Below are 18312 nucleotides of genomic sequence, written 5' to 3' on the forward strand. Positions count from 1 at the left end.
AAAAGGACATGTCAAAATTTTTTTAAAAAACAAGTTTATTCAAATTAGTTTTTTACGCCCAACTAAGTTTGCCTTTTATTGGGAAACAGCCTAATTTTAAATTTTATACTGCTGTATTTTTCTTCCATTGGATATTTGTTAGTGTTAATGGGCTGGTAATGATTTTATAATGAAATATTTGAGGAGCAAAGGTGGCTTTCCGAAGCTAAAGCTGATAAATTCAGACAGACTGATGTCAATAAATGCTGCTGAAAGTTCTTTTCAACTCAAGAATTCTGTGCTTATTTCTACTTTAATTAATTTAATTTTCATCCTGTTGGAAGCTGACGAAAGTAGTGAAAGTAAGGCAAACTAATAAGAAACTGAGTTAATTAACATAAAACTTACAAAATTATTTTAAACTTTTTTTTCTCTCTTTCTTCAATTCTTGTGTTTACTATGCAGGCTTAAAAAGCTGCAGATTTAAAAACAAATAATTTGTTAAACCATAAATATATGTTATTCAAATTAAGAGCTTTAAAATTTCGCATTAAAGAACAAGAATATTACGGCAGAAAAGTAAAATTAATAAAGCTTCTATTGCTAGTTATTGTTCGTTTCTTATTTACTTTTATAATCTTTCTAACATTTTTCTAAAATCTTCAAACTTTGAATCAGAATTCCACTAAACATTTTGCGTATATCATAAATGAAATTAAGTAATATGTTTTGATCCAAAAATTTTAAAAGTTCCTAAAAGCCATTCTAATTGTTTTTCTCCTAACAAAAATATATCATTTATTAGTATATTGTTATTGTTCTCCACTTAAATACTTAGTTAGAATTTGTTTTTAAAATATTTATTCTTCATGGTATTTCACCATCATAATATTATTTCTTTGTTTTTCTTAATAAATGCAAAAGTTCATTATATATATGATTGTAAAAATTGCAAGATGTACAGATTAGTTAGAAATTGTAGATTTTATTTGAAATCTAAGGATTACTTTTTCCTTATCGTAACATTCAATTTTTTCTTATATTTTAGATGCAAATACAATGTATTGGGACACAGGAAATCCTGCTAGAAATATTGAAGCAACAGCCTATGGTCTTTTAAATTTACTGCGTTTCAATGATATGGTGAAAAGTTCTTCTGTTGTCAACTGGCTAAATTCCCAGCAGTTACAATCAGGCTCCTTTCAGTCTACCCAGGTACACTTTTGTTTTAGAAATTACCAAATAATTCATTGTTCAAAACTCTATGACTCACAGTAACCTAAGTTTTAAAATTTATGTCCTTTTAAATAAAGTATTTCTGAGAAACTAGTTATTTACACTGGTACTTGAATATTAGGAAGTTATAACACCCGCAGAGCTGTACAGGTACCCGTAGGCCAATACCCCGTAAAACATTTTATGGGTTTCTACGGGGCATTTTTAGCAGGGTACACAGATAACACACAAAAAATTAATCAGTCGTTGGCTACATCTTTTGCGTGATCTTCCTAACTGAATTTTACATCCGATCATGTGATTCGAGCAGCTATTCAAGTTATTTAGTGAGTCACATTTACCGAATTACGTATCACGTGAACCAGAGTAGATGAAAGATTAACGACGACAAGCTAACCAAAAACGTTCTTGCCGTTTTATACAGTCAGAAAGAAAAAGTCATAAAACAAATAATAATCACCGCTAATCATCAAAGTAATCACCATCGGCATCTAGGGCCTTTGGCCAACGAGTGGCTAGCTCTACGATGCCATCGCGGTAAAATTCAGGAGTCTTGGACACAAAGAAGCCCGTGAGCCCTTTTCGAGGTCTGGCCAGTTGTTGAAGGGTTTCCCACAGAGATGGTTGTCCAGGAAAAGGAAAAGGTAGTAGTCTGTTGGCGCGAAGTCTGGGGAGTATGGTGAATGGGGTAGTGTCTCCCAGCTCAGTTGCTGGATGGTGTTCCTGCCCTCCCGAGCCACATGCGGCTTCGCATTGTCATGGAGGAGGAGTACACCCTTACGATTGACCAATGCTGGCTCTTTATGCATCAGTGCCTGATGCACACCTTCCAGTTGCTGCGCGTACAGGCCTGCTGTGATGGTTTGGCCCACTGGAAGGAGCTCATACTGTACCACTTGGTGACTAGTCAACCAGATACAAAGCATGATCTTGCGTTTGTGGAAAGTAGATATCGCAGTGTGAGGCACAGTGTCCCGTGGTGACAATCAATGTCTGGAAGGCCTGGATGTATCATACTGGACCTGCATTTCATTGCTGATGAGTACTCGATCAAATATGGATGCATTGCAGTGCCGAGTAAGCAATAACAAACAGGCAGCGACACGCTGTCGCTTGTTTGCATCGGACTGTAAGTTGGGGTATCCACTTGCTCAGCTTGTATGCCTTTCCTATGCGGTGCAAATGGACTCTGATCATTTCATCAGATGTCTAAAAGTGTGAAGCAAGTTCACCGCATGTTTGGCTACTGTCACTCTTAATGGCTGCTTTCAGAGCCTCATCGTCCAGCGCTTGTGACCGGCCGCTGCGTGGTGCATCACTAAGAGGCATAGTATCCCCTGACCTGAACTTCTGGAACCATTGCCTAGCGGTTCATGAGTTAACGGTATCATCTCTCCACCAACGCAAGATCATGCTTTGTATCTGGTTGACTAGTCACCAAGTGGTACACTATGAGCTCCTGCCAGTGGGCCAAACCATCACAGCAGGCCTGTACGCGCAGCTCGGCGACTTGATTTTGCTACTGACAGGCCCACTTTAAAAATCATACAGCAAAAATCTCCGAACGAACGCCTTTGAGGCGTCCATTTCAATCAGTCTCTGTGTGAGTTATGTTTGAAGTATCCTAAACCTAATCTTAATAGTCTCTGGTATACTGGTACGCAATCACATTAGGGTTTTAACCAGTTCGTTTTGCATATTTCTTAGACCAACTGCGTATGTAAATAAATGACATTGCTAACGCACCCAACCGAAGACGAAGATACTGTGGCCGTGGAAAAGGGAGTCAAGGTTTCGTGAAAACAATTAAGTTGCATGAGGAGAGCGAGCGTGCATTATCTTACTAGTTGAAATTCCCAATTAAATAATATGAGTTAAACATAGAAGGCAGCACAGTACGTTGAGTAGTAATGTGAAGGACATAAATCATTGAATGATTCAATTTGGTGTTGGTGTATTTAATTATGGCAAAGCACACTAGGGCTATCTGCCTAAGAGGAGGGATGCCTTCGTGGAGGACATTTTAAGGGAAACTGGCTCGTATACACGTTACACATGGGGAAAACCACGAAAACACCCATGCAGCCAGCCCGTTCGCGGGATTCGAACCTCGGACCGTGAATGATTCAATTTGTAACTAAGAGAATTTCGAGTCGGGTCTTGAGCGCACGTGATTCGAGAATTCCTATTGTGAGAGGCAGTTGATACACAAATATTTATAATATAATAATGAAAATAAGCATGAAAGGAATAATATAAAAATTATTAGCATAGTCCATAGCCTGCCCTACCAGGCACAAAGTCCATATCTTTGCAAGTTTTCATATATATAACACATGTTTTTAAAAGATTTTACGAATAAATTTTAAGCAGAGTCCATAATTGGCTCTACCAAGCCACAAAGTCCATAAGCAGTAAGTTGTTTGAAATAATTAGTGAATGAAATAATAGTGAAATTATAATACATATATACTGTTGTGCAGAGAATTTGTCTGATAGCGTTTTAAAAACTAGGTGAATGATTTTCTGATTTATGGAAATTTTAATTTTATTTGATTCTGAATTATTTACTTTAATGCTTTAATTTTGGGGAAAAACAGATGCTTCTGGGAATATTATTTATTTTCTTTTATTTGCAAATTTTGTACAAGCTTTGATTCATTGTGAAAAGAAGCAGGGAAAGGGAAGCAATTTTTTGCTGAGTCATGATTTCGCGCGCTTTGTCCTTTAGAATGTTCTAGAAGGAATTTTCATTGTGTAGTTGACCTTAAGAGAGGAAGTACGTGACAGAAAGGTCAAAGGTTGCTACTGACTTTCGATGTAAGTCATTCAGGTTTTTGGCGATTGAGGGTCCGGTTGTTGGCTAAGTGAAGAAGGGCGCGCATGCGCGATCACCCTTATTTCCGCATTCAGGGGTTGAAAACGCAAATTTTGCCAAAATTAAGGGGGCGATAAGTGAAGCCATAGTGGGAGCCCGCGTTTGTGAAGGAGACGAAGGAAATTTGAGTTGGACTCACTTACGGGCTTGCTGGACTTTTGGACGTTACTCTTGAAACTTGCTTGAGGGCGATGGAAGGGATGTAATTTACGGAGAGAGATGTTTTCCGGCGGGGAGCGGCAAATATGCTCCCCGGCCGCGTTTTGGTTAAGAGGCGAGACTTGCTGACTGGCTTGTGGAACTTACTGTGGACGTTACTCGTGAAGCTTGCTCTTGGGATGAGCAAGAACAGGCGAGCCGTAATTGCGTAGAAAAACGTTTCTGGCCGGGAGCTGCAAACATGCTCCCTTGCCGCGTTCTGGTAAAAAGGCGAAATTGAACCGGGATTGTTGACTTAAGACTTTCAAGACCAGGCGGATAGCCGTGCTGGGCAGCAGTGCTCCTGTTTCTGTTTTCCAGACTTAAAAATAGCTTCGTCATTATGAAAACCAGTTACCTGCGTGTGTGTTTTCGCAAATAGTGCCAGGACAGGACGATGTCTTCTGAAACTTCCATTTTGTGACCGTAAAGATGAGCCCCGCCGACGTCAACGCTTATTAGGATACGAGTCCTCCACTTCAAGATGTCCACCCAAGATAAGTTTTATTTTTTATTGTGTTTGGACTTTAAGTAAGTTTTCAACAACTTCCTTAGAATGTAAAAACAACGTCGAATCTTAAATTAATTCTGAGGCTTTCAATTGTTTCCCTTTCCCCTTTTAAATTACCAAGACAAACCTTAAAGTTTTTATATGAATTTAAATAAAAAGAAAAAAAATGTAAATGACAAATTGAAGAATTCTCCTTAAACTCTCTGATGAGGATAAGATTTTATTTTATTGTGATGAAATTGAATAAACTGATATTTAATCTGGAAACCTATTACAGTATGTTTTCTTTATATATTTAATATGTTTTTCCTATATATCTTGTATATGTTTTTCTTATGTTTTCGATCCTCTCACGGCGTGGTCCCGGGATGCAATTTTTACAACGCAAATGCATTAAAATTCACTATACGATCACTAAAAGTTTGGTAATTAGCAAATTCTTAAGAGTTTAGTTTCCTCGCTAAGAGGAAGTAGAAACCTTTCACGGCAAGTATTTTCTTATTTAACAATGGGTATCGTGAAGAAAGCTATATAACATTGGTGCCGTGAACTAAACATTCTTAAATACATAGCAATACAATCATCAATTAATATTATGGTGAATAGACCTAAGTCGCTTCACTACACTCTCAACAGTAGGATCGTAGTTAATTACTTCACGTAAGTAAGGATATGAGGAATTTTCCATATTTTCAAAAATATTGTGTGAATCCATAAGTATTTGCTCATGAATTGGACGAATCTTTACGTCTGCGTGAATAATATTGTTGCGAACCAAGGTGCATTTACCAGGCACGTAGAAGTCTGTTCTATAGAATTTCGATTTTCTTTCGTTCTTTTTTAAGGCTGTGACCCACGCCGGGGCAGCATAAAAAAGAATTGGTCGAATAAAGCGTGAGATATAAATTTCTTTTTACTTTAAAGCGGAGTTTTGATTTCCTGCCGATAAGATTACATAAAGCCGTAAATGCTGTGTTAGGTCTGTAAAGTTTGTCTGTTATGTGATTTTTAAACGTCATTCTGCTGTCAATAGTAACCTCAACATACTTGTAAGAATCCGAAACAGGGATAACTTCATTCAATATAAATATTTGTATCAACATGCATATAGCTTTTGATTCTTCTATATAAAACAATTCTGCATTTAGATGTATTTAATGTTAACTTCCATGGCCGACACCAGATGACGACGACGTTGACGTATAGCTGAAGATTATCGATAGCTTTTGCCTTTGAAAGAATTACGATATCGTTAGCATACTTTAATAATCTTCAATTTAAGGGATTGGGGAGGTCATATATGTAAATTACGAAACGCTTTGGTCCTAAAATTGACCCTTGGGGGACGCCACTGTGTATTAGCTTCTTCTGTTAAAGTGCATCACCCACTCGTACTTGAAAAGTACGTCGTTTTAAGTAAGACTTAATGAGCTTAATAAAACTAACAGGCGGTAAGAAGTTAGTTAACTTGTATAGTAATTCATTATTTCATACCTTGTCGAATGCTTTCTCCAAATCGAGAAAGCAAACGGCAACTCTGGCTCTGTGAAATGTGTATCAGATACATATTCAATCAGGTTCAGGATTTGATGTGTAGGCCTGTGAGATTTTCGAAAGCCAAATTGAGATGGGTCAGTCAACTCCAATCTCTCCAGGTGATCATTCAATCTCCGCACTATTCGATAATCAATTGGATTCTGAAGTAGTCAATGATTATAATCTTCATCGTTTTCCTAACGCACTTGAGCAAACAATCTCGCATTTAAGGCAAATTTCTTTTGATTCTTTTAACTGCTGACATAATCTAGGGCGCCTTGCAAAAGTTCACTAAGATTACAGTCGACCAAATGTTGTCGAAGAATGACACAATGTACATATAACGCATTCAGTTAAGCTTGTTTTATTTATGCCAGAAAGCTTCGGTTTCGTCCTACCATTGTCTGAGCACTGTTAGTGGCAACAGATATAATATTAAGACACAATAACACGCCGAATAAATACTAATTCAGAAGTCAAACAACAAAAATCAGCGTTAATTTACAAAATTTTGTAAATTAACGCTGATTTTTGTTGTTTGACTTCTGAATTAGATATAATATTACTTACAGGATATAGGGGGTATATCAGGGGAACGGACATGCGTATTTGTTATCTTTGTGTGATCCGCCACTCACGTAAGGGCGTTGCGAGCGCCGCCCGTAAAAAACATTGCTATTTACCCTTACGCCCAAAGAAGTTCATCCGTTCTACGGAATTAACGTTTTTTAATTTTCGAAGTTTAAACAGCATGTGAAATATGAAAGTAAAGGCCGTTAGGTCGGAAACTTCTGACCTGACGGAAGATCCAAGAAATCCCTTACGCCAAAGACAGCTGCTTTCGGCGTGATTGGTAAAAGGGTCATGCTGAAGACCAAAAGCTACTAGATGCTATCCTAACCCAGCAACATCAGTCAGATGAACATGCACTTCACAGGCACTCTCTGTTGGCAATGATAACCATAAAAATGTCTACAAAACAAATTGCGTAGACGAATTGGTTCGTAATACCAATTTTAAATGGTGTCACTAGAGAACTGTTATACGAAGCATGCTGTCAATCATCGTCTCGCTCAGATAGTGTCACTAACAATTGTCACAATAGCGGTGTCTCCCAACATTTTTAATTGACTTTTTATTTAACTTTCTTTAAAAAAGTTTAATTTTTATCTTTTCCGTCGCTATGGACTTTTATTAAATGTTCCTTAAAACTTAGTAGTTGAAACTTAGTTATTGATTCATTCGACAACGTTTTGTTACATATATAAGATATTATTTGTTACAGATAAAGTACTATTTCTCGGTAATGAAAATAAAACCGTATTTTAAATATTCAGTACTTTTATTACGTCTGCATTTTTTCTTCGGCTCATGCCGTTATCTGTGAAAAAAAAGGATAAACATTTTTAAAAATAAGATAATTTTTTTCTTTGCAAGAACCACCGCTTATTAATATTTAGTTTTATTCTGAAAATGGAATTCCACAAAGTAATGTTCGCATCAATTAATTACTTAAAATATGAGGATAAAATTACATAAGTGTCACATATTGTATAGCTAAGCAACAAAAAATTAAGTTGTAGAGATTTATTTTTATTTTAAATAACCAAATTAATTTAATTTTATGTTCTTTCCTATAAACCTTCATTTCCCTTATTGTCCAGAATATTTAAATGTGGTAGCGCATGTGAAGTAATGCAAATTAAACGTTGACGAGAATTAATTTTTGTGCAAAAGTTATTTCCCTTTTTTTTCGCTGGAAGATTTTGAATAGAAAGCTGAAGAAGTCTGAAAATAATTTAACGGTAAAAACAATAGCCGATACTAGATGGTCGGTAAGAACAGATGCCGTATTGGCATTAATAATGATTAATGGGTTACATTCATGTAAAAGAAGCCTTATCTGACATTTATGTTTCAATTTCGAAAAAAAAAACCAATGTGCAGATATGAAACGATACTCATGACAATAATTTGGAACACCATTTTACAGAGAATCAATACCACCAGCTAATCGCTACAATCAACTCAACGCAACCTATATAAAGCAGCTGATTTGTTAAAATCTTTGGAAAATTTTGTTACTATGATAAAAGTATTGAAGAATCTAAATCGCTTTCACAGCACGAAGAATTCTTCTATTGCTATTTGTGATAATAGTATAATAGCGGAACTTGCTCATAGAAATGAAGTATGTAAAATAATATAGAAAATTTTTAAATATTCTTTAATTCAAATTTATCGAATTTAGAACAAAAGGTCTGCATAGAAAAATCAGAAGAGATTTATAAAGATGATATAAGTGCTATGGAACTTGATGATGAAGTACGACAATTTTTATTATTTTTAAAAGAAGATGAAGGCAAATTTAGTTCTACCACAGAAGTATACCATGTTTCCCGAGAAATGTCATCAACTTTTCCTAATGTAGAAATAATGTTGAAAATTTTCTTGACCATTTCAGTTTCCAATGTGTCAAGAGAAAGATCTTTCTCTTTTTCAAAAAGAGTAAAAAACTATTTAAGAAGTACGATGTCAGAAGGAAGGTTAAACTGTGTTAGCCAGTTTAGTAGTTATTGGTTAAACTGGATTATGGAACAAGAAGTGTTAAATAATATTAATACCTAAAATATAATTGATGAATTTGATAGAACGAAAAAAGGAAAAAATTTATTAAACTTTCTGCTTAATAGTTATTTAATTTAATAATCAATTATTTTAACGTATTTCAGAAATTATAGTAGCTGTTTTATGTTTTACGTTTATTTCCCATGGCATACTTAATTTTTTTTAATATAATTTTAAAATTTTATGCATTTTATTCTTAATATGCAGTATTTTAGTCTTGAATAAATACACTAATATTTAGAATTAAAAATATATTATTCAGAATTTTATTAAAATATTAATAATATTAAGTAATAATATGCATTCAATTATGTATTATATTTCAGCACTAATTGCGAACCGATATTTCAAACATATAGGTAAGTAAAGATTTTTCAGTTGGCCCCAGAAAATTTTTGCCGCCAGGCGCTTCCAAATGGTTTAAACCGCCCCTGCCCTTACTTTTGTTCGAAACTATTAAAATTTGTTACTTGCAGTTCCCGCACAAAACAGAATTAAGTAGCTGATTAGATGCACGACTTTTAGACAAGTTATTAAATGCAACAGTGAAATTACATTCTTGTTTAAACCTGCACAGATATGTAGATAGACGGTCACGGCCGCTGTTTCCTAAATAAATGGATATGAGTTTTAGAAAGCAATGCTGCCGTCGGCCTGACAACAACTGTGCGATGCTTGTATTTTATGTACCTGTCTATATTTGTATTTTACTCAGGGTGTAAAAATCCCTACCAATTTATCTATTGTTATTTATTTTACCTTTGATGATAATGAAAATCGATCACAATTAATTTACTTAATATTAAAACATTCGCGGACGCACGACGTTGTCCACACACCCCTAAATTAATTTTAATTTTCCATGAACTCTCTCAGCGGTCACAAAGACCCCTGAATGGCCATTAGAGCCACTTTGCAAGCTAACAGTCTGACTCATAATGGAAGCATAGGAAATTTTTTGTCTAACGTTAATTGATTCAACAAATATTATATCATTTCAAATGTAAAATATTAATTTTTACTTCTGAAGAATGTAAATATTTTCAAGAAAGTTAAATAAATTATAACAAAATAATAAATCAATTAATTAAACTTATTTGTTTAGACGTAAAATCCATTTTTATTTCAAATTAAATTAACTTTATCTGCATGAAATATTATTTTAATATCTTCATAAAGGAATCATTTTATATTAATTGAATCAGTATAAAAGGATAAAATAAGACTATAACACTGTTTTCAATTATTTTCAAAATATTAAAAATCATATAAATAGATGTATCTTCCCTTTGTTAGGAAGCTTGGAGATAAAATGTTTCTAAATGACAGAAATATTTTTCTTAGATTAATTTAATAAAAAAGAACTAAAAAGATGACTATTTTAAAAACGAAAAACGTTTTGTTGAGAATATTAATTTAAAAATGAGAACGCTCTTAAAAGCGACAAGATCAGGGCCATCTTGAAGCATGTGTGAACCAAAAGGCATATCATGCACTCAAAACATTTCAGGAGAACAACTTTTTCGTGCAATATTTTTGCTTTGTCACGTGCTATACAACAGTCAACCATCCCGCGTCACTTTGGGGTTACCATATGCTGGGAAAACCATGAAGGTAGGAAAGGAAGGAGGGGCCATTTGACACTAGAAGTGAAGCACTGCTTTGAAGCTTCGGTCACCAGACGGGGTGTTCTTTGTTTACATTCAGAAGCTCGCTTGACAAGATTCTGATAGTATTTCCACACACGACAGTTCCATACAAATCCAAAAAGGGACACTTTCTCATGAAAGAAACATTCATAGTGTGATGGATAATAGCAATTTGTATAGTTTAGTGACATTTACGCAAAAATCACATCTTGGTTATTTTTCGATAACTAACAACAGCGATTTTGATAATGAATTTGTTTTATAAAATTATAAGCTGTTGAACTAAAAAAATATAGATTTTAAGAAAAATGTTATGCTTAAAGAATGAAAAATACTTTACGGTACATTTAAAATTGTATACGTCTTTCGATACCCTTGATAGAGTATTCGCTACTTTTATTTTTTTTCCAAACGCCACAATGTTTTAAATAAAACAAATTTTTTTCACATCCATATATTATTGTTGCATATTATTGCAAAAACCATGTATCTGCCTTTGACAAAATACATAAATATTCATTAAATTATTTATAAATGTATTTGAAATGAAGAATTTATTCACTTATAAACAACTGTGAAAGTACTGTGAAGAAATCTAATTATTAAATGTATCTAATTTATAATAATTATAAATGTTATCTAAATATATAATAACCTTAATAGTGAATTGTAAACATAAATTGAAATCCTGTTGACAAATACGTTATAAAACTATTTAAGCAAGAATTGTTCGTATTGGAAAGCAATCTGTTAAAAGGTATTGTAAAGCAAATGCTATGAGATGCGCACTTAGGAACGTAATAAAGAGTTTTAGATTATGTATTGTTGAAATGAAGGGTAAAAAAAAATCTGATAAGTATAATTAAAAGAATTATTCCCCCTTACATTTTATAATAACTCAGTTACAAGTTTTAAATAATACTTCAAAAAAAACTTATTTTATTTCCTTTCAGAAATGTTCAGAGAAAGTCAAGTACTATTTAAAGTATTTCGCTAATTCCTAATAATTATCTAATTTAAAATGAATCGAATAGAGCATTAATTATAAATTGACTTACATTTTTCGATTTAAAAGATGCCTCAGAAGCCAGAAAAACATGTCATATTTAAGAAAGTATTTTAGGAAGAAGCTCTATAAATAGAAAAGAAATAATGCATAATTTTAATATTAATAATACAATAAACTTTAATCTTAATTTTTGTACCTTAACCGAATAAAATCGAATTACCTTAATTTTTTTTTTCTAATGTAATTAACGAAAACTTGTGAAAATATTTCATTCAAATTAAACCATTCTAAGAAAACTCTCCTGTGAAAAGAATAGCTTTTAATTCCGTTCAGAATGAAATGTTGTTTAAAAATATGTTGTTTTCACATACTTAGGACTCTGAAGTGTTGTAGAAAAAGAAAATATATACATTTATATGTACATTTACGACGTAATTACAAAATATTTACATCCGAACGCGTCAAGTCCCATTGAACTCAATGGTAAATGACCCAATGTTTTGGTCACCACGTAGGGATCGCCGGTGCTTCAGAGCAGGATACGGGAGAAACTTGTTTAGGGCGACTCCACCTTACTTCCTACCTCCATGGGGAAAATTGCTAATGCAAAAGAGATGGTTCTGCATTTCACAAATATAGAGACCACCAGCAAAGAACTCCCATTATATTTTAATTCAGTGCTAATTGTGTGAAAAACCTACAATCTACAACTTTCTCAGGAACAGAGGAAAACATCATGCTTCTTTATTACGATGATAAAGTTGGTAGAAAAACTGTTTGAAATAATTTCGTCGGAAATAGATGAATGTTTGAGAGCGCCCTTACTGCTTCCCTAATTTATTCGATCAAGAACCCAAAGGAATAAAAATACGTTTCGTTTAGAATTTTAATACAATTAATTTATGCAAGGCGTCAACTGTATTGGCAGCTTATGGTGCTGAGAATGCTGTAATCAGGCTTGGTTAATTTAATTTCTTCTAATTAATTGTTGGAGACAGCTACCGACACACACATGTATCGTAGTAAAGGTCCTGGTACTCCTACTGGTTTCAAGGGTGTCAGGAAGGATCACACGGCTCTGATTCGGTTGACTTCAGGATATTTAAGGACCTTCAGATGTTCCTGTAGTACTGAATACTGAAAATTCTCCCACTTGCGCTAAATGTAAAAATTATGAAGTTACTGCGCAACTTCTGCTTCGTTGTGTTGGCTTGATGCGTGAAGATCTGATAAAGAGACCTAATTTCGTGTTGAAAATTATGAAGGCGAATGTACTTATCTGATCCAAATCAGTGGGATTAGTAATAACAAGAAAATATTTAATTTAAATACATTCAATAAACAATTGTGTCAACTAAGATGTGTTCAAATGACATTTTATCTTCATTCCTGCGTCTTCTCGCGAATTGACATAAATAATAATTAAATAAAGTGTGTTTATTACCACAATGCATTCTGTTGTAAATTGAAGCATTATTCCATTCTGCAAAAAAATTGCTTGGCATGTACTGTTTTTATCGTAAAAAAGATTCAAATAAAGAACAATCGTGTAGCGAATTCAAGAGCCAATCGAACGCTCTCATTACAAAGGAGTTCGAATACCAGAATCTATCGCACAAAAGCTCTTTTGCATTAGCGGTATGACATTCGACCGTCATTTTACAAAGATCAGATCCCAAAGTCATTATAATCTTCAAGAGCCACCACCCTCGTGCGTCCTCATCCATGCTATTAGATAGTGACACGAGCACACAACTGTATACACTTCACAGTGCCAAGGGGGCATACCACCACGTGATCGCTACAATAGGGTTAATTTACTTGGCCTGCATGGAACGATAAGAAATCTGGATAATCTGGAGTTCTATTGTATTTTTCTTTCCTCTAGCTTCTTCAAACTATTCTATATTTGTATACATCTTTACAGAATTCTTCTGTCAAAAGATGATTTTATTAATATCCAATCTGTTACAGTCTGTGTATAATTCAGATATTTATTTGTATTGTTTATATGTCAAATCGTGATATTTCAAACTACTACGCTCTTTATGTATTTCAATTACAGGATACAGTTATTGGTCTTCAGGCTCTCTCGGAATATGCTATAAGATCTCAAATGCCTTCAATCAATTTAGTGATAAATGTTACATCAAGCAACGATAAAAATTTCCATCAGAGTCTGGTTATAAATGAGGATAATGCAATGATCTTGCAGACTTTGGAAGTAAGTTTTATTTTAATTAAGTTTTATTGTTATAAAGACATTTTATTTGGTCAAGCAATTATACCATCGTTGCATAATTTCTAAATGCTATGAATGGGATATCTTTTGTTGCTTTATTTTCAGTGCAGATTATTTTTTGATTTATTAATTATTTTTTTATGTCTTTGTTTTAATTTTAGGTAAAAAACATAGGTGGCACTTTAATCATCAAAACAAGGGGATATGGAATTGGCTCATTATTTGTTACATTAATGTACAGTGTGAATCGTCCACCACAGCAGAACTGTAAAGTAATTATACTGCTTTCTTAAAATTACAAATATTTTCAATGTAATGTTGGTATTAGATCACTATTCTTCCCCATTTTAATAAAAATCTGCTTTACTTAGCCGCTTAGCATAAAAGCGTTTTAGAATCGCTAATGAAATGTTGTATTTGCATGGTTATTTTATGCTTGCTTTTTTATAAACTAGAGATAAGTTGAAGAGATCTAGACTTTTAAAGAGAGAAAAAAGAGATAAAATTGTTTTTAAAGAGCAGAACAATACATAAAATTAGTTTCCCATCTTAATTGACACGTAGTTTCATAAATGTTTATTCTTTTTATTCATTCCTTTTTCCTCTTTTTTGTTTCTTTTGAATTATCCAAAAAATTCATTTTTTTGTGTAACTTACTGAATGTAGAAAACACAGAGCTTTTTAGAAGCTGATTTCGGCTTCAAGAATGAAAAAATACTAATGAAGTAAATTTCTCGATAATCTTTGGTATTTGTTGCATTAATCTTAATTTAAAATATGCAATCGTATTTGCATTATTTTCCTCAGAATTTGAAAATAAAACATTTAAATACTTTATGTCAGCTTGTCAGGACTACTGTTCCTTCTAATTAACTTGGGAAACATCACAGAAATGTGAAGTGGGAACAGGGAGCTTACTTAAGCTATGTTCGTGTGTGCGTGTAATAGACAAACAAGTTAAGAAGGGTTAACTTTACCTTTATTTCGCATAGCGTACAGGTGCTCCCTCACTGTGGGATACAGAGACCAACTCTTTTGGTCTAAAAGGCAAAAAATAAGAAATATTCACTTAATAATTCACATAACTAAATAAGATTAAACGTAAATGCTTAACATAGACTATTAACGCGAAGATTGGCCTTTTGACAATGCGTAAGTAGTGAGCTAAATGCAATGCCTATTATATCAGCAGTAACTGCCTAAAAGGCCGACACGAACTGACTGAAAAGCACGCACGTAGCAGGGCAGTAGGAAGCTCTCTTGGCTAAAAGCCACTTCTTAAATACCTTTTACAGTTTGCAGCTCATTAGCATGAAAATCCTACTCGCGCTTATTCTGGCTAGAAATGGAAAATAAGAGAGGATAGAAAAGTTTAAAATAAAATAAACGTTAGTAAAAACTTAAAAATCCTTATAAGCTTAATTAACACTTACTGTGTATTAATGAGCACATTATATGTTTTACCATTAGTTGCGTATTTTAACTCTTCTTTTTTCATTTAACTAATTTATTCTGTAACTAAACCTGAAATGTCTATTCGTTTACTTAAATTTTTCTATTTAATTAAATAGCAGGCGTTATATGAGCATGAAACCAGCTTTTTTTAGCTATTTAAAATTGCAATTTAACCAAGAATAAAAAATAACTTCATATCATTATTTCTGGAACTGATCAGAAACTTTAGAATTGTAAGCAAAGTTTGATGTACTATTTTTTATTTAGAATTTCTTGATTTAAAAAAATGTACATGCTATTACATTTATATTTTACAATTTTTATTACATTATATTCTTATTTATGACGTTTATTGTACGCGCATTTGCCGATACTCTTTTCAGCTTAATGCTGAAGTGTATCATTCCGGTTTGTTTTAAACTTCTCACTTCCGTTTTAAAAGTAGCCTCCAAAATAGCTTTACAATGTTTATAAAGTCATCAAATGTTCAGGTGTATGCGTTAATTACTGAACTAGTTATTTTTTATTAAATATTATTTTTAAAAATGAATGATGAAATATTATTAAATAATAGATACATTTATGAATCCCTAACACACTATACTGCAAAAAAGACTGTAGGAACTTTATTATGTAAATATAACTGACAAATAAGATATTTCACCCTTAAATGTTCGATGTGTTTGAAAATATAAATATCTGTATAAATGAATTTGTTAAAAATACATAATGTTTAAATAATTATGCGGGAATTGTTGCAGACTTAAAAAAAAACTGCAGAAGTAAAATGATGCTAAGGCAGCACTATTTTGTGATATTTAAAATTTTTAAGTGTCAAATAAGTAAGCCTTGAAATAAATATAAAATAATAAATAGGTTAATTATGAGCAGTCTGTCTGAATTTGAGTATAGCTATGCTTTTATGTTATAAGGTTTTTCTCCCGCCTTCTTAGCATGCCTTCGTGGTGTAGTAGTGAGCACGCTCGACGTGAATTCCAGAGCTCGGGGTTCGAGTCCCGGCGAGGGCATTGCTCATTTTTCATCTCTCCTGCTTCAAAATAACCTAATGTGTATACAATGTGTTCCATCTCTTCTATTAATTATATATATGCATGTCAATATGTTTATTCTCAATCACCATCTGCTCATATTTTGGCAAAAATTAATGCAAAGTTATGTATATTTTGCTTGGTAATGCATGCTAACTAAATAAATAATATGAAACGGTAAATATAAGTTATTCTGGAAAACATTATGATGTTATTTCAGTCATCTTCCCAAACAAATACGGGTTTCATACGACAATCAGTTTGTTTATTATATTAATATAGTACATATTAATTGCATCCAAACAAGCGTATCATAATAACACTATAGTTGGTTTCGTAGACCAGCTACATATAATAAACTGGACCAAATTCGGATAATTATATATAACTAGCAGCGACGGGGCCAGCCTTCGTCTGGCTTTAAATGTACCGAAAAATTGCCAAAAGTTAAATTAAAAAACAACTTCATTAAAAAAAACATTTTTTTAATGTATTACATATAACAAAATTACAATGAAATAAGCAATATCCTTTAATACAAATATTAATTATCCTAATAAATAAATTAAACAACTTCCCGTTGCCTTCTCTCAACAAACGTCCAGTATCCAAGAGAAGCATTAAATTTAAAAATTCCACAGAATTATCGCCCTCATTTTTCTGAGTGGCAACAGTGCTGATTTTCAACAGTCAGCAGTCGAGTATACAATTGAATGAAAAACTGTTGCCAAAACCACATTTCTAAAAGAATAAAGCTATTCAAAATGATGCGATAAAATCGAAAAGATAAAATTTTAAAAAATCTGATTCGAATTTGGAAAAAAATCGCTTCGAAGTGCACTGGCTCTTGTCTAGATGCACCCATGTACCAAATTTCGTAGCCCTCGGTCTATTAGCTTACGTGCAGCACGAACGAAGGACACACAGACTCTTTCTTTTATTATATGTAGAGATTACAGTTTGTATCAAATCCATAAATAGGAAGTCAAATCAGTTACATCAAATTTTGAGAACATTTGATGCCCACAAGTGATTCAGACTGATAAGACTGCTAAATATTAGTAGCCCGATTTGGTTTCAAATTCTAGAAATAGGCCAGCTGTATTGGCATTTTCATATTTTCCCGATGCATATTTTAAATAGAAGCCCTTTTTCGTAAAAGACATCTCCGTGTAAGGTACCCTTTATTTTAGGCAGATAACCCTGAAATTCTTTGCCATAGTTAAAAAACAAACAGTTCATCTTAAAATTCGTTCTTTCGTTGATCAAAAATTCTGTATTTGTGATTTTTCGGCATTTTTTGGAAATACCAGGAATTAACTTGTAAGGATCCTAAGTTTTACTAACGTTTATTTTATTTTAAAACTGTACTATCACTTCTTATTTTCTACTTCCGGCCAGAATTAAATGCTTTAACTTGTTTATGCAAATTGTCTTGCTAACGCCAAGTACTTAAGTTGTGGCTTTTTGCCAAGAGGGAGAAGAAGTAGTTATAGGAAGCAAGCCACTTGCCACTGTAGTTTTACGAGTTTTCACTGTGTGGCTGGTTGCTTTTAAGGCCAGAGGTTTAGCCCTCTTGTTATTTGCGAACGTATTGTAGTTTAAGCAGCTCGGCGTACTACATACGTACCTTTCATTAAATAAAGGGCCAATCTTAGTGCTAGGCATTTGTATACTAATTCAAAGTTAGATTTTTTAGTTAGTGTTTTAGTTAGTAGTTTTATATTCTTAGGTTCAGACCACGAGTGGTTGGTCTCTGTATTCCGAAGTTTCGGAAATACCTGTATAAGATAGAAAATAAAGGGTTTCGTATACCCTTCCTGCTTGTGTTGTCTATTTAACACCTTCCTGAACATAGCTTGAGTAAGCTCCCTGTTCCTATTCAGGACCATTCATGTTTCCAAAGTAAATCAAGAGAAATACAAATCCTGATAAACTGATG

At 33.3% G+C, this 18312-nt stretch overlaps 1 protein-coding gene across 1 annotated transcript in view; it reads left to right on the plus strand.

The window, feature by feature from the left end:
• The window catches only part of LOC118183538 (venom factor-like), a 337533-nt gene that overhangs the window by 254946 nt on the left and 64275 nt on the right, over nt 1–18312 (plus strand). Inside the window, exons 28-30 of the mRNA XM_085818275.1 lie at nt 1028–1194; nt 13690–13848; nt 14028–14138. Coding sequence (XP_085674401.1) covers nt 1028–1194; nt 13690–13848; nt 14028–14138 — 437 coding nt within the window. The remainder of the gene's footprint in view (nt 1–1027; nt 1195–13689; nt 13849–14027; nt 14139–18312) is intronic.

Source organism: Stegodyphus dumicola, chromosome 6, assembly GCF_044657685.1.
Source record: "Stegodyphus dumicola isolate Sdum_Otavi_A_Nest chromosome 6, ASM4465768v1".
Classification (NCBI taxonomy): domain Eukaryota; kingdom Metazoa; phylum Arthropoda; class Arachnida; order Araneae; family Eresidae; genus Stegodyphus; species Stegodyphus dumicola.